The sequence below is a fragment of the Aedes aegypti genome, chromosome 1 (assembly GCF_002204515.2).
Source record: "Aedes aegypti strain LVP_AGWG chromosome 1, AaegL5.0 Primary Assembly, whole genome shotgun sequence".
Taxonomy (NCBI): domain Eukaryota; kingdom Metazoa; phylum Arthropoda; class Insecta; order Diptera; family Culicidae; genus Aedes; species Aedes aegypti.
This window is the reverse complement of record NC_035107.1, coordinates 1255150-1273086: the sequence shown is the minus strand read 5'-3', so window position 1 is coordinate 1273086 and position 17937 is coordinate 1255150. Positions and strand designations below refer to the sequence as shown.

Here is a 17937-nt window from a genome sequence, read left to right as displayed (position 1 = left end):
TCAACAGCTTGCCTTCTGTCAAATGGACGAAACTCGGAGCGAAGGGAGCGAAGTTTGTGCGTGGTTTTACAAATTTTACAAAGTTCTCTGAATTTGTAGTGAAATCCTTTAAGCATTCAACGTTTAAGTAAAATATATTTCAACTCCTAATCACCAAAACATCAGCAGATTTAGAGGTGAGTGTTTTTCCCGGGAATAATTGCTTTTTCATTTCGCCGGTGGCAAACGTTTATAAACACATCGACTCTTGTCTCCTTCCCCACGCTCCCTTCGACAGGCGCCGAAAATGGATTCGGATTTGTACGACGAGTTCGGAAACTACATCGGACCGGATCTGGAGAGTGACGAAGATGACGATCAGAGTCTGTACGGCCAACCGGACCAGCAGGACGATCTGGACTTGGATGACGGCATGGAGGAAGAGGCGGAACAAAGCGAAGATCCGGCCACTTCCCGGGCAGTTGTGCTCCACGAAGACAAACGGTACTATCCCTCAGCCCTGGAAGTTTATGGTGAAGAGGTGGAAACCATAGTCCAGGAAGAAGACGCACAGCCACTGGATAAACCGCTCATTGAGCCGGTGAAGAAAGTGAAGTTTCAGATCAAGGAACAAGAACTGCCAGATACGACGTACAATATGGAGTTCTTGGCGGATTTGATGGACACGCCGACGCTGATTCGGAATGTGGCTCTGATCGGCCATCTGCACCATGGAAAGACGACTTTCGTGGATTGCTTGGTTCGTCAGACTCATCCTCAGTTCCAGGACATGGACGAACGCAATCTGCGGTATACGGATACGTTGTTCACCGAGCAGGAACGGGGAGTGAGCATTAAGGCCACTCCTATCACGCTGGTTCTGCCGGATGTGAAAAGCAAAAGCTTCTTAATCAACGTGTTCGATACGCCAGGGCATGTGAACTTCTCGGATGAGGTAACGGCGGCCATGAGGCTTTGTGATGGGGTGGTTCTCTTTGTGGACGCAGCCGAAGGAGTTTCGCTCAATACGGAGCGATTGCTGAAGCACGCCATTCAGGAGAAGTTGGCCATCACGGTTTGCATCAATAAGATCGATCGGTTGATGCTGGAGTTGAAGTTGCCCCCTCAGGATGCGTATTTCAAACTGAAACATATCGTGGAGGAGATCAACGGATTGCTGACATTGTACGGAGATTCCAGCGTGAAGCAGGTTTCGCCCATCTTGGGGAATGTTTGCTTTGCGAGCTCGCTGTACGGGATTTGCTTTACGCTGAAGTCGTTCGCCCGACTCTACGCCGACACGTACGATGGGGTCAATCCGGTTGAGTTTGCGCGCCGGCTGTGGGGAGATATGTACTTCCACAACAAATCGTGAGTATTTTCTTTGGGATCATCCATAAATGATGTAGGATTTATTTATTGATTTATAACACCCCCCTCCCCCTCGGGGTATTTGGTCAGAAATATTGGCACCCCCTTAAAAATACCTACCATGATACCTTGATGGCTACAGCGTAGCGTCACGCCATTGCCGAGCTTATTGTAGAGCTCCATCTTCGTCGGTCTTGGGCGAAACTTCTCCAGTTGCCCCGAACGTTTAGGATCGCCAGGTCCTCTTCCACTGCGTACGGCCAGCGTATCAGTGGTCTTCCCCAAAGCCGCCGACCTCTACCTGGTTCCCTGCTGAATATTATTTTCGCAATTCTTTCTTCCGACATTCGCACTAAGTGACCAGCCCACTGAGGTCTGCCATATTTTACACGCTTGATAATATTCGCATCTTTGTACACTTGATATAACTCGTGATTCATTCGTCTGCGTCACACTTTTCGAGTTTCCCACCGAGTATTGTCCGCAGCACTTTACGCTCGAAAACACCGAGAGCTTTCCGGTCTGACTCTTTCAACGTTCACGCTTCGTGCCCGTAGAGAGCCACCGGAAGAATCAATGTTTTATACAGGGCGAATTTTGTTTCGGTTTGCAAGCTGCGGGACCTAAGCTGGTTACGTAGTCCGTAAAAGGCCCTATTCGCAGCCGCAACACGTCTTTTCACTTCGCGGGAAACGTCGTTGTCACATGTCACAAGTGTTCCAAGGTAAACAAATTCTTCAACAATTTCAAATACTACCTCAGCACTTACACCATCATGCCTGACTCTATCTCTACCTGCAACCATGTACTTCGTTTTGATAGAATTAATGATCAGGCCTATCCTCGCTGTCTCCCTCTTCAGAAGCATGAAGACCTCCTTCCACTGACCTGCGATTGATTCCAATTAGGTCGATATCGTCCGCAAACCCAAGGAGCATGTGTGACCTTGTGATAATAGTGCCATTTCTCTGCACGCCAGATCTCCTAATAGCACCCTCGAGTGCAATGTTGAATAGTAAATTCGAAAGTGCGTCTCACTACTTCAACGAACGAGGTTGACACCTCGTCTACGATCCGAACACTTGATTTCGAACCATCCAGCGTAGCACGTATCAGCCTAATTAGTTTCGCCGGAAAATCATGTTCAGACATTTTCTGCCACAGCTCATTTCTCTCCACTGAGTCGTACGCCGCCTTGAAATCAATAAACAGATGGTGAGTCTGCAAGTTACACTCCCGGAAATTACCTAGGATCATTCGCAAGCCAAACATCTGGTCCGTTGTCGAACGGCCCTTACGAAAACCAGCTTGGTATTCGCCGACGAAGGACTCGAGCGATCTCAGTCTGTTAAACAGAATGCGTGACAGAATTTTGTACGCCGAATTCAGCAGGGTAATTCCTCTGTAATTGGCACACAGCGTTGCGATTTGTTTGTTGTGGAACTCGTGACGCTGGATAGCCGCGCCCGAATTTTAGCTAAAACGAGATAATGATCCGAGTCGATATTCGGGCCTTGGAAGGTCTTGACATCCATGACATCTGAGAAATGTCGCCCATCAACAAGCACGTGGTCTATTTGGAATGAGGCATCGCCACTCGGGTGTCGCCAGGTGTGTTTGCAGATATTCTTTCGTGCGAAGTAGGTACTGCTGATTGTCATCCCTCTAGCAGCAGCGAAGGTTACTAGCCGCAGACCATTACCATTGGTAACGGAATGAAGGCTTCTCGCATTTGCCTATTTTGACGTCTTGTTTTGGGCACTCTCCGTAGGCCTTATCCAGGCTCTCATAGAACTCATCCTCCATGTCATCGGGCTTATCGTTCGTTGGCGCATATATGCTGATCAGGCTGTAGTTGAAGAACTTGCCCTTTATTCTCAACACACAGATTCGGTCGCTTACCGGTTTCCACCGAATAATTCGCTTCATCTGCTTCCCAATCACTATGAAGCCAACTCCACGTTCTGCTCTGTCGCCACCGCTGTAGTAGATGTGGTACTTGAATGAAGTGTTGGCGATGGGGTCCACCGCTCGGAATTCACGTTCTCCGGTTCTCGGTCAGCGTGTTTCCTGGATAGCTGCCACGTTCACGCCAACATTCCGCAGTTCACGAGAAAGGAGCCCAACACGCGTGGGTTCATTCGAAGTTCTCACGTTCGAAGATCCAACTTTCCAATCGTTGTCCTTTATTCGTTGCCGGGTGTGTTGCCATAAAATCAATCCGTTTGCTCTACTTTTGCCTTTCTTGGTTAGTGAAGAGTCTTCGATAGGCCACCTAACCAGGGTTGCGCTACCTACATCATGCTAGAGGGGCTGCCTCCTCGGTGCTGACACGCTACAGCATTGTCCGTTTGTTATTTACACGATGACCTCGGTCATAGCCATCGCAACCATTCACCTTTATCAGGGCTTTGGACCTGTAGCTCTGGTTCTCAATAGTTTCAAGTTCTTTCGGACATGCTACTATGGTGAGCCGTCATGCGCTAGCGGTGTTCCTCTTGAAAAAAAATACGTGTCACAAAAAATAACCCCCTTCCCTCCCTTTGTTTTTTTTTAAGGGCTAATGCTATAGGAAAGGAAATATCGCATTTTATGGAATACACTCAAAAGAATGAAAAACATAGCCTAGCATACACTGACTGTACATGTCAATAATTGCTACTCCGTGATTGATCGGAACCAAGGCGGAATCTTGACAGGAATTATGTTGATTGGTGAGGGAAGAGAAAGATCTGGGGGTCACCTTTAGTCGGCTACGCGATTCATTGATAAAGAGGAAAAATACGATTTTAACTTAAAACTATTCTGCATTTTATCTCGCGGGGCGTACAAAATTAAGCCTGAAGTTCAGAATTCTAAAAAGCTATTTGAAACCCCTCCTCCCCCTTGTCACAAATCCGTGAAACTTACCAGGGTGTCTACTACCTGGAAAAACCTGGAAAACCTGGAATTATCAGGGAATTTAATTCAACCTGGAAAAAACTGGAATTCTCAGGGAATTTCGATCACAATCAGGGAAATTGTTTTGAGGCTGTAATTCATGGTAGAATATGGTCACGACAAAAGATTTTTGCGTAAATCTGGGCAACCATTATTTGCAAGAAAATTCTCTTCAATCGAAAAAAAATCGGCTGTGCCGCTATCAAAACGCTATTTGAGCTGTTCAGTAAGGATACTTTTGAGTGTGAAATTTTATCGACTTTGTAAAACATGATTGACGTTTTGAATATCTCAGTAAAGGATTAACATAGATTAACAGTTAATGATTATATAGGGCTGGTAGCAAGTTTTTTATTAGAGAATTGGTATTTATTGTTATCAAAGTCTCTAAAAAGTCTCTATTTTTCATGGATGGTCTTTGAAGTCTCTATTGTAACCAAAATGGTCTCTACAGTCTCTTCTTTCCTTATCTTGCTTGCAAATGATTATAATGCAAAATTTCTTCCAATATTTCTCTGGAACAGCCTCAGGAAATAGCCTAGAGGTTTCTCCAGGGATTTCATCTAAAATACTTTCAAGAACTAAAACAGGGTTCTCTTCGGAAATTCTTCCAGAAATTCCACTACAAATAATCAGTAATTTGTCAAAGGATGCTTAAATATATTTCTCCAGAGTTTGCTTTAGGAAATCCTTGAGCACTTCAACGTTATTACCTACAGTAATTTTCTCAGATATTATTTTGAACAATTTACTAAAGACTGTTCTAGGACTTCCTCCACTATTTTTTCAGATTCTGCAGTCATTAGGATAAGTGATCCATTAGTTGTGAGTGTTCCAATAGTTGCGGTAGTGCCATTTTCACTTATTTTATTGCATTGCAATGCATTGGCCACAGAACTGACACTGCCAATCGACGTATTGGCTTGTTGATACTCGAAATAGATGAAAACATCATTCAAATTACTATGAAACTAATGAAATATCACTAAAATTGCTAAAACTTTTCTTACTTGAACCAATAGTTGCGGTAAAGTGTACTATAGTGGAGGATCCCATAAGAAAACAACGGATACCGCAACTATAGAAACACAAATTAAAAATATACCGTAACTAAAGGAACAGTGTACCAATAGTGGAGGTATTATTTTTCACTGACATGCCGTTGGTTTCTGCGATGAAATCATTTTTCTCATAAAGTGAATGGTCGTTACTTCCCGTTACAACATTCATATGTACATTAATTGCGCTTCTTGAATATAAGCGATTAAATGAAGTTCAATCGTGCTTAGTACCTCCACTATTGGTACATCTACCCAAGTCAAAGAGATCTTCCAAAGCTTTTCCACAGATTTTTTTTCAAGTAAACCCGCAAAGGTTAATTTTAGATTAGAGTTTTTGGTAAAATTCGTTCGAGGATTTTTTTTCAAGCATTTCTACGCCATTTCATCTACGGTTATTCCAAACAATTGCTCCTAAAATTTCTCAACGGGTTATCCGAGTATATTCACTTAAGAACATTTCAAAAAATTCCTCAAATTAGACCTGTGTTTCATTATTGAGTTTCCCTAGACTATTTTCTAAGTATTTCTCTAGCATTTTATCCAAGGATTATAGGAGCTCTTTCAAACATTTTTCAATGAATTCCTCAAAAATTTCTCATGGAATATTCAAAAGTTTATTCAAGGTTCCACACCAGTTAACACTACAGCATTTTTTTTTTCAAGAAATCTCCCGATCATTCCTACACATTTTTTTAGGAATTTAGTTCTATGTTTTTCCAGAAGTTCCTTCACAAAATCCTGCATGATGTTATGCAGAGATTCAACTGATTTTTTTTCAATTATCTTAGCAATAATCTACAAAATCTTGTAAAAATTCCTCAAGTCTTAGTTCTTCTATTCTTATTTATCAAGGGTGCCTTAAGAACTGACACAAGTTTTAGTAGATGCGACCCTAAGATTTACTTCAGGAATACATCACGATTTTCTTTAAAATCGTAAAGAATTTCTGAAGGACAATTGTAGAAAATGCTGTGAAATCCTTGGAAGATTAATTTCCGGTTGAATATTCCACCATGTTTTAAACGGGAGTCTTGTAGGATGTCCTAGGAAAATCGATGGAAGAATCACCGGATTTGATTCTAGAGGCTTTATTGCAAAAAAAAAACATCAGAAATAATTTATGAAGGAATTCTTGTTGGAATCCCTGAGGTATTGTTTGTGGTAATTTTTGAAAAAATCAACATTTTTTTGAGAAATTCCTCAGAAAAATTCTTAGAGAGGTTTCATGGAAAATAATCACTAAATGAACTTCATAGAAAAAAGATGTACACTACCCGTCATAAATACGGACTCACTGAAATAAGTATTGCAACACTCAGCTGAATAATGAATCACCCCCGAAAAGTTTAGCATCACCTCAAAACAGGTAACTTCACATTGCTATATCTCGAGATCCTTACGACTTGCAAAGAAACGATCTTCAGCAAAATTGTTCAGGAGATCAAGGACATCTGGAAAGCGAACCGTTTAGTTCGCGATTTTGCCGCTAGGTGGCGCTAGTGGGCATGTAAAATTGAGCATTTTGAACTAGTTCTAGCTTGTGATCCATAAGAGATAGAAAGTTCGGGTCTTCGGCAAAGTTGCTCAGGGATTCAAGGACATCCGGAAAGCAATCAGTTTAGTTCGCGATTTTGCCGTTAGGTGGCGCTAGTGAGCATGTAAAATTGAGCATTTCAAATTAGTTCTAGCTTGTGATCCACATGAGATAGAAAGTTCGAGTCTTCGGCAAAGTTGTTCAGAAAGTCAAGGACATCCGGAAGACAGATAGTTTGGTTCGAGATTTTGCCGCTAGGTGGCGCTAGTGAGCATGTAAAACTGAGCATTTTGATCTAGTTCTAGCTTGCGATCCACAAGAGATAGAAAGTTCGAGCCTTCGGTAAGTAAAGAACAGAAATAAAGTAAAGGACATCCAAATATCTAATTTTTTGATTCCTAATTTTGCCACTAGGTTGCACTAGTACGCATATTTAATGAAATACAGTACTGACCCGATTTTGTCAGCCCCCGATTTTGTCAGCTTTTTGACCCGATTTTGTTAGCCTATTTTAAATTTGTCAAAAAAAGTGTTATCGGCATGTTTTACCACGTTTACATTAAAATTGATGATGATGTTTGATGTCATGCACGCATGGGCGTAGCCAGAGGGGGCAATGGCAATGCCTTTTATTAAGTGTTAAAAATCGATATTACCAATATAAGGGAGGGGGAGCCCCTGATCAAAAAAACTGACTACTCCCATGTCCATCGCCCTCCTAAAAGTCCATGTAACCATGTAGCACTTCAAAATTTGAAAAATAGGAACAAAATAAAATGACCCGATTTTGTCAGGTTCCCTATTTTGTCAGCCTAAAATTCATCGAGGGGCTGACAAAATCGGGTCCTTGCTGTATATGAAACAAATTCTATTTTTCGAGCCAGATGAGATAGGAAGTTTGAATCTTCGGCAAAGTTGTTCGGAAAGTCAAGGGCATCCAGGAAACAGTTTACTCTGGAGGGATGACTGTACCTTAACATTATGAATTTGATAAGATAGAATTTCCAGAATGCTGTTCAGATATTCTTTGACATTTGGAAGTTGAAGTGATTAGGGATGGAATCATATTAAATTAAAGTGATTCAGGTCTGATCAAATGTATATTCAAGTGTATCATATCTGATTCATATGCTAGTGATTTTGGTATGACTTACTCCATGTGCGAGTGACTCAGTCAGGACTCATATTTATCATATTCAAATTATTCAAGTCAGAATCTCTTCATGGTTCAAGTTTGATTGACTTCATATCCAAGTGATTGATGTCTTATTCTCTTTATATTCATGTCTTTCGGGTTTGATTCTACAGTCGACTCTCCATAACTCGATATTCAAGGGACCATCGACTTTAAGAATTATCGAGTTATAGAATATACCAACGCAAAAAATCCCAAAATCGAAGAAACAAATTTCAGTATTTCCAATACATATATGATTACTTCTGTAAGAAAGCAATAATATTTTGTTGATATTATTTTACAAACAAATATCCCATTTTTTTCCTTACGTAATTTTTTTTTATTTTAATGTTTTAAACATTTATTACAACTTGCAAGTATTTATTCACTTCCAGAATAAGTCCAAGTTTCCCAGTATAAGAAGGATTTTAAAATGGTTATCGAGTTATGGAGGGAAATTTTTCTCTCACGTGGCATCGACTAATTGAGATATCGAGATATAGAAATATCGACTTATGGAGAGCACGATATATGGGAATTTGAGGGGACCGAAAAATCTATCGAGTTATAGAGTATATCGAGTTATAGAATATCAAGTTGTGGAGAGTCGACTGTATATTCAAGAAATTCAGGTTTGACTTGAATATGGAGTAAACAAAAATCATGTCAAATTCACTCCTTGTTCAAGTGACTCAGGATTGATTCATTTGATATACAATAGATTCAAGTTTAGTTCTCTCCATACCCGCAAGTGTTTCACGTCAGATTCACTTTATTATTAAGTTATTCAGAATTGATTCATTTCATTTTCAAGTGATTCAGTTTGTTCCATATCACAGTGATTCTTATCTGATTCACTCATATTTGACTGGTTTAGGTTTGATTCATTGATGTTCAAGTGATTCACTTCATTTTCAGATGTTTCAAGTTTGATTCACTTTATGTACAAGTGATTCAGGTCTGATTGATTTCATATTCAAGAGATTTAGGATTTATTTCCAGTGATTTATGTTTGATTCGCTTCATATCCAAGTGATTCATGTCGGATTCGCTCCATATTCAAGTGATTCAGGTTTGATTCGCTTTATATTCAAGTGCTGCAGGTCTGAAAGTGCCTAATTTGAAATGCTCAATTTTACATGCTCACACTAAACTGTTTGCTTTCCGGATGTCCTTGAACCCCTGAGCAACTTTGCCGAAGACTCGAACTTTCTATCACTTTCAGATCACAAGCTAAAACTAGTTTGAAATGCTCAATTTTGCATGCTCACTAGCGCCACCTAACGGCAAAATCGCGAACTAAACTGTTCGCTTTCCGGATGTCCTTGACTTTCTGAGCAACTTTGCCGAAGACCCGAACTTTCTATCACCTTCGGATCACAAGCTAAAACTACTTTGAAATGCTCAATTTTGCACGCTCACTAGCGCCACCTAGCGGTAAAATCGCGAACTAAACTGTTCGCTTTCCGGATGTCCTTGAACCCCTGAGCAACTTTGCCGAAGACCCGAACTTTCTATCTCTTATGGATCACAAGCTAGAACTAGTTCAAAATGCTCAATTTTACATGCTCACTAGCGCCACCTAGTGGCAAAATCGCGAACTAAACTGGTCGCTTTCCGGATGTCCTTGATCCCCTGAACAACTTTGCTGAAGATCGCTTTTTTGTAAGTCGTAAGGATCTCGAGATATAGCAATGTGAAGTTACCTGTTTTGAGGTGATGCTAAACTTTTCAGGGTGATTCAATATTCAGCTGTGTGTTGCAATACTTATTTGAGTGAGTCCGTATTTATGACGGGTAGTGTATGTGTAATCATATTTATGCAATCGTAAATACAATTATCTGATTCAGGTTGTCTTTAGTTCGCTGAAAATCAATGGAGCTATGGAGCTACCATGGAAAAGAGAGGGTTGATTTAGAACTCTTGAACATTTTCGAATGAAATGTAACAATTCATAATTTACTTTAATTGCCACATTTAAATGTTACACAGATCCGGCGCGAACAACCGTAGGCTAGATTATCCGTGTTTTTATTGGGGGTCATGCACAAATTACGTCACGCCTCAAAGGGGGAGGGAGTCGAGCGTGACAAGGGGGGAGGGGGTCCAAAAAGTTGAAATTTGGCGTGACATAATTTGTGTACCATCCCTTATCGGCAAAAAAATTAATCCAAATGTTCAACGGATTATTTGTATTAATTTAGATGAGAATATACCGTTAAGTCACCAGTCACCGTGCGGCCTCCATTCACCGTGCACATATACAGATTGCTACAGAATATTCATGAAAATTATACAAATTAATGTTTTGTTAGCAAAATAATACAAAACTGATGAAATGAAGTAGTTCTTGTCACAATGCTTTTTGAAAACTTAATTTATGTAGTCAAAATCATGTGAATTCTGTTTAATAATGAAATTTTTTAATACTCTTAGTAGAAATGCCAAAAAATCACATTTTTCATATTAACGTTAGAGTATCAAATTTTCCATAATTTCAACAAGTTTTCGCTGTGGATACAACAAGCAAGATATATTTCATCGTATGAGCAATGAGATTTTATACAAATTATTTTTTTTTATTGCATTTCAGTCAAAATCCAAATACACGGTGAATGGACCCTTCTCAATATGTATGGTTCCTATCACCGTGTATTAGTGTAAAAGGCATGAAATTATTGGGTAATTTTAGATTTATTGTTATGTCATGATTTAACTACTTCATACTCAATTTTTGAGCGAATATGGAATGGTTTGGACAATACAGTCAAACCCACTATAACAATTTTAATGAAAAGTTGATGATTTAGCTATATTTTAAACTTGCCATGGCTTTTATTGTAAATTACGATTTGAATACTCTTAAAAATGATTGCGCACCCTACTACAACGTTTCTTCAAGATACAAAATTAAATCATGACGAAAACTATACGCACGGTGAATGGTGCACTAGTGTGCACGTTAAATGGTGACATTGAACGGTACGAGGTGACCTTAACATGATATTTGTAAACATAATTTTTGAGTAATTTTTTGTCAAGCATCACTAGTTTTAGATTTTTCCCTGAATTATGGTATAAATGTTCGCTTCGTAGTGGTATTCTAGTACGCTTTAGATTATTTGGAAAAGTTATACAATTTTTTTAAGTGTAGATTTTTCTTAAATGCATGGTGAATGGTAGCTTGACGGTACCGTATCAAATATGTAGCAGGTGATGACTTTTGCAATAACACGATTCAATCAATAATTGAAATTATTTGAGATATTTTAAAGAATTTGGCTATTTTTGCAGGCAAGAACTGTATGATTACTTGCGAAAACATCGGTAAACTTAGTTTTTATTTTAACATATTGTCACAAATCCAAATCAAATTTTACTTTAACGCCCATGAAGCTGTCTTAGGTATCCAAAAGACCCTTGGAAATGAATGGTGCATAGTATTTTTTTTTTGCATGAGAAGGTAGTAGTTAAAAAAACGTTCTAGAAGAAGCATACTGATGCACTTGAAAGTTCCGTGCAGTTCACGATTATGAACAGAGCTCTTACAAACGAAATAAAAGACTCCATCATTGGAAAATATATTTATTTTGAATAAAACTTAAATTTTGGCATTGTTAGAACCTTCATAATGGAATATTGGATATTAGAATAGTTTCAGCATGCGTTCAAAAATGTCTTGAAGTGTAAAAATTGCTGTTAAATTGGAAACATTTTAAAATTTGTTATAATTTTGTTGTAGCCATTCAAAATTGGAGTATTTCTTGAACCTAGAATTATATTGTGATTCCGGGAAAAACCTGGAAATATCAGGGAATTTCATTTCGGCAAACGAGTAGACACCCTGCTTACCCTCCTCTCTCAAATTCTACGTCATTTATGGATCATCCTTTCGAGGTAGTTAATCTGAATAGCTGAAATAATCCTCCTTTTTCCGTTCTAGGCGTAAGTTCACCAAGAAGCCGCCGCACAGTTCGGCCCACCGTAGCTTCGTGGAGTTCATCCTGGAGCCTTTGTACAAGTTGTTCGCCCAGGTGGTCGGCGACGTGGACACAACTCTGGCCGACACGCTGGCCGAGCTGAACATTCGCGTCACCAAAGAGGAAATGAAGTGCAACATCCGTCCGCTGTTGCGTTTGATCTGCAATCGATTCATCGGGGACTTTTGCGGCTTTGTGGACATGTGCGTGGAGCACATCCAATCGCCACTGGATAACGCCCAGACGAAGATCGATCACATCTATACGGGAGTGAAGGAGAGCGGCATCTATCAGGACATGATGAACTGCGATCAGAGTGCCCAGCTGATGGTGCACACCTCGAAGATGTATCCAACGGAGGATTGTACGTTCTTCCAGGTGCTGGGACGTGTCATGAGTGGCACGTTGCATGCCGGACAGGAAGTTCGAGTTCTGGGGGAGAATTATTCGCTGATGGACGAGGAGGACTCTCGAACCTTGCAAGTGGGTCGTCTCTGGATTTACGAGGCAAGGTATAAAGTGGAATTGAATCGGGTGCCAGCGGGTAACTGGGTGCTTATCGAAGGAATCGATCAGTGCATTGTGAAGACCTCGACCATCACGGATGTCAATATGAACGAAGACGTGTTCATCTTTAGGCCGCTGAAGTTCAACACTCAGAGTATTATCAAAATAGCCGTGGAACCGGTCAATCCTTCAGAGCTGCCAAAAATGTTGGATGGATTACGAAAGGTGAACAAATCGTACCCTCTGTTGTCCACCAAGGTCGAAGAATCTGGAGAGCATGTCATTCTGGGAACTGGAGAACTATACCTGGATTGCGTGATGCACGATTTGCGCAAAATGTACTCTGAAATTGACATCAAGGTCGCCGATCCGGTGGTGGCCTTCTGCGAGAGTGTTGTAGAAACCAGTTCCTTGAAGTGCTTCGCCGAAACACCAAACAAAAAGAACAAGATCACAATGATTGCCGAGCCTCTGGAGAAGGGTCTGGGCGAGGACATCGAAAACGAAACCGTTTCCATCGGTTGGAACAAGAAGAAGCTGGGAGAGTTCTTCCAGATCAATTACGATTGGGATTTGCTGGCTGCTCGATCGATTTGGGCCTTCGGGCCGGACAACACAGGTCCCAACATCCTCGTGGATGACACACTTCCGTTCGAAGTGGACAAAACTCTCCTTGGCTCGGTGAAAGATTCAATCATCCAAGGTTTCCAGTGGGGTACCCGAGAAGGCCCCCTCTGCGAAGAACCCATCCGAAATGTCAAGTTCAAAATCCTAGACGCAGTTATCGCCCAGGAGCCGCTGCACCGAGGAGGCGGACAAATTATCCCAACAGCCAGACGAGTAGCCTATTCCGCTTTCTTGTTGGCCACACCGCGCCTTTGCGAACCTTACCTATTCGTAGAAGTACAAGCCCCCGCCGATTGCGTTTCGTCAGTGTACTCCGTCCTGGCTCGAAGACGAGGTCACGTAACCCAAGATGCCCCCGTGCCCGGATCCCCCCTCTACACCATCAAGGCATTCATTCCAGCGATAGATTCGTTCGGCTTCGAAACCGATCTCCGAACGCACACCCAGGGGCAAGCCTTCTGTCTCTCAGTGTTCCACCACTGGCAGATCGTTCCGGGCGATCCGCTGGACAAGAGCATCGTCATTCGACCGCTGGAACCACAACCGGCCACGCATTTGGCGCGAGAGTTCATGATCAAAACTCGCCGGAGGAAGGGATTGTCCGAGGACGTTTCCATCAACAAGTTCTTCGACGATCCCATGTTGCTGGAACTGGCCCGGCAAGATGTCCTACTCAACTACCCCATCTAAGAAGCGAAGGTAAGCGATTCGGATATTACATCTCCACAGTAATAGAGTTTTGTTTTAGCATTTAATGTGTCCCCACTACTGTCAACGGAATGTGATTCAATTTGTTCCGAAAGCCCTAGAATTGATTCTTTTTCCGCTGCTCCAACCGCTGCCGGTGGTGCATCGCTTGGACGTGTTGGAAGTGCTCGAACAACTTCATGAAGTTGATTTTGCTCTGGCTCTCGTTGGATGACTTCGAGTTGCTGCAAATCCGAACGGAAAGTTAACTTTAGCATGATAATAATGACCTAGGAGGTTTCAATAACTCACATTTTCGCCGGCTGACCCCAGTAGTTTGGAACGCACTGAAGTCGATTGCGGAGCAGGTTGAACGCCTCCGTTTGGGGAATCAGCATCAGAATGCCGTACAAAGCTCGCGATAGGTGCTGGGCATCTGCGTTGTCGTTCGCGTGGGACACCAGAACCAATCGGAGGGCTGTATGAAAAATGAATTATAAAGTATAGTCACCCTACAGATATAGAACAAAGTTGGATCAAACATTGCATTTGTTATCATATAGTTTTGCAATTACGTAATAGCATTACGTTACAAGGTGCAGAATGATGATTTGCCAGTATCTAAAAAGCATTTTTATTAGTGGAAGTTTTCTAGAGATTTAGTGTGGAATACTTTCAAGGACTCCGCCACGAATCGCTCCAGAAGTTCCTCTAGAGATTCCATCCACCAACTCTCAGCTAAGAGATTGTATAGAAATTGTTACATCGATTTTTCAAGAGATTCCTAGGAGTTGTCCATGAACCATGTGGTCATTTTTTTTGGATTTGCAGACCTTCCTTTTTGTCACACAGAAAATTTAAAATTTGTGTGGGTCGTGGTCTTTGACCAGAAGTATTCGATATAATCCTCAACATTTTTGAATGTGACACGAGTCAAACGAGGTGACGATTGTCGACTCGCTTCCATTTGATTAACATTACAGAGTGTCCATCCATCCGGGAAAACCGGGAAAAAATCGGGAATTAGAAATGACCGGGAAAAATACGGGAAATACCCGGGAATTTTGTGAACACCCCGGGAAAACATGTACAGTGATACCTCCACGAGTCGATGTTCCATGACTCGATATCGATTCATGGAACCATACTAAAACAAAATTTCATGGTTACTATGATGGTCCCTAGAAGCAGCTTTCCAAAGGATTGCTGCTCCATGACTCGATATTTCCATGAGTCGATGGTCCCTTCAATATCGACTCATGGAGGTTTCACTGTATTTCAAACATAAGACTACCGGTTTATTGAAATTTCAAGTACTATGGGATAACACTAGCATTTTTAACAAGGGGTGAACTACCGTCTGAAATTCGTACTTCGCATTATGATTATTTTTTGGTGAGGTGATAGAGAGATCAAGTCAAGATAGAGAGATACTTAACGATAAGGATCTTTGAAACATTTCTAGAGGGGTACTTAAGGATTTCTGACAATGTTCTTGGCAAGTTCGATTTCCATTTGAAATCATGGCAAATTTTATATGAAATCTTTGCTGGAATCCTAACGAAAATCGAACCGATAATCGACCACTATTTATAAATTCTTTCTGAGAGATCACTGAAATGGTTATTAGCAGATTGGTAATAAGATTTTCAGTAGATTCTAGAAAAGGTCCTTGGCTGATTTTGCTTTAAATTCTTAGAATTCCCTCTGACATTTAGATAAAAATATATTTTTTCAATATTATCCGTTCAATTTTTTCTCACAGGAGCTCTTTTTACTCAAAATTTCAATCACAAACTACATAGTAAATGTTCATTCAAACAGCATAAATGTTGATACATATTTTTTAAATAGTTGTTTATTGAGAAAAATCATATTAGTTCAATGTGAATTTAAGAAAAAAAAAAACAAACAAATTTATATGATTTAAAATTGTTTTATTGAAAATTTACACCAAGATATTTTCTTGAGAGGCCCAGATAGCCGTAGCGGTAAACGCGCAGCTATTCAGCAAGACCAAGCTGAGGGTCGTGGGTTCGATTCCCACCGGTCGAGGATCTTTTCGGGTTGGAAATTTTCTCGACTTCCCAGGGCATAGAGTATCATCGTACCTGCCACACGATATACGCATGCAAAAATGGTCATTGGCATAGTAAGCTCTCAGTTAATAACTGTGGAAGTGCTCATAAGAACACTAAGCTGAGAAGCAGGCTCTGTCCCAGTGGGGACGTAACGCCAGAAAAGAAGAAGAAGAATATTTTCTTGAGGAATGCGCAGAAAATTGCTGACATATTTTTGATTTTCCTCCTTGGATTTTTAGCGAGATCTTTAAAAAAATATCGTAGGGACGAACAATCGGTGAAATTTTTGAAATTCAAAATTCTTCACTTATTGCACCCATATCCTTGGTGCAAGTCGCATACAGTTAACTGGATTTCTATTTGATTCCTTGTGAGATTTTCACATATTCCTGCAGCAGTCTTCTTGGGAAGATTCTTGAAGATTATCTAACAGCTTTTCTGACAGTTCCAGGCGAAATTCATCCCACGGTGCTCTGTGAGACCCTGTCAAGGATATTTATTGATAAATGTATAATTTTACGAAGGATTTCCATATACCGCTAATTAGGTTCCTTGCCAAGGTGGAAATCACGAAGCATCTTACGCGTGTAAACCAACGCAAAATACGACAGACTCGCGAACAAACTTGATGAGAGTAGGTTTGCACCCGCCTGCAAGGGAGAACATACCAGAACAAATATACAGGTTGATTACTAATTCCTGTCAGTAAAGTAACTGATTGTAGATAAAAGATGTATGTATAAATTTTAATTTCCAGTATACATCCTGTTTTGTTCATCTAGAAAGTTTGTTTTGACAAAGTAAAGATTAAATCTTTTTTCATTTACCTTAGTTTTTAGTCATATGTGTTGTTTTAAAGACATAGCACCTGGCACGCACGTTTTCCACAGATATGTATTTTTGACTAAACGCCGCTGAAAAATTTGCCTGATTAAAACAATATGTTACCACAATCTTTCAGACTTACTAGGGAATAGCATAAGACTGATTATGGAAAATTGAAGCGAAAAAAATATGCCTTTTTTGGTTAAAATATTTGCTTCTGAATAACATTTGTGTTAACTGTAATGCTTATGAAACAACGCATGTGGCTGGAAATTAAGGTAAAGAAATAAATATGTTATCTATGTACAGTGAAGACAAATATAATAGATGTCCAATACTGTATATGCACTGGTAATTGAAATTCATACAACCATCTTTTTTCTATGATTACTTATTTTACTGACAGGAAATAGTAATCACCCTGTAAAAATGTTCGTGAACATTTACTCGCGTGCAACTAAACAAGGTGAGAGTTACTGTGCATTGCGCGATTATATTGTGATTTTGACAGACAAATCAAGTGTACATCCATCAATTCGACGTAAACTACAAGTTGGTAATAAAAATCCCCTGAAGTCAAGGAAAATCAGAGGCCTTTTTTACCAAAAGCCCAAGTGACTTCGAACAGCTCCGAATACGTACACGAAAATATTTATCATCGATAGATTACAGCACTCATACTCGTGAGTATTTTGCTTGTTTTTGTTCTGGTTCAGCAGACATGTTCACCACCTTCATCACTGGTTCAATGATAGTTTTTTTTTTCAATGTCATTGATCATAGACAAATCCTTTGTGAGATCTATTTAGATATGCTGGATAAACGAGAAAGAATATGTTTTTGTAATTGTAGTTAATTAAATCTGTCCTTTTTTACAGATCTGCATTTAATTCACCTTATACTAAAAACCAATCAAATATTTTTTCATTTATTTAACAAAAAAAAAAAAGATTTCTACAATTTTTGTTTGCCGGGGTCCGCGCGATATTTGTAGAACTTGAAAAGGGTCACAGCTCCAAAAAGGTTGGGAACCACTGGCCTAGATGGTTCTTATGAGGCCTCTGACGAGATTTTGTATAGATTTCTGCAGATTGACAGCGAATTCTTTCAATAACCCAAAACAAATGTCACGACTAGTTCTTGGATGAATACATAAATAAAGAGGTC

The 17937-nt window shown here is 40.3% G+C and overlaps 2 protein-coding genes across 3 annotated transcripts in view; one reads left to right on the top strand and one right to left on the bottom strand.

Annotated features, from left to right (window-relative positions):
- LOC5574745 (116 kDa U5 small nuclear ribonucleoprotein component) overlaps positions 1-17937 on the top strand; it is a 20242-nt gene continuing 2305 nt past the window's right edge. The window contains exons 1-3 of one of the 2 annotated variants that reach the window (XM_021838772.1): positions 1-176; positions 278-1350; positions 12007-13876. In XM_021838772.1, the coding sequence (XP_021694464.1) occupies positions 287-1350; positions 12007-13867 (2925 nt within the window). In that variant the 5' untranslated portion in view covers positions 1-176; positions 278-286 and the 3' untranslated portion in view covers positions 13868-13876. Of the gene's footprint in view, positions 177-277; positions 1351-12006; positions 13953-17937 lie in introns of those variants that run through there. The other variant, XM_001655264.2, reaches the window with a different exon arrangement.
- The window catches only part of LOC5574743 (protein VAC14 homolog), a 19693-nt gene continuing 15667 nt past the window's right edge, over positions 13912-17937 (bottom strand). The window contains exons 4-5 of the mRNA XM_001655265.2: positions 14177-14342; positions 13912-14109 (exon numbers count right to left, since the gene is read on the bottom strand). Coding sequence (XP_001655315.1) covers positions 13983-14109; positions 14177-14342 — 293 coding nt within the window. The 3' untranslated portion in view covers positions 13912-13982. The remainder of the gene's footprint in view (positions 14110-14176; positions 14343-17937) is intronic.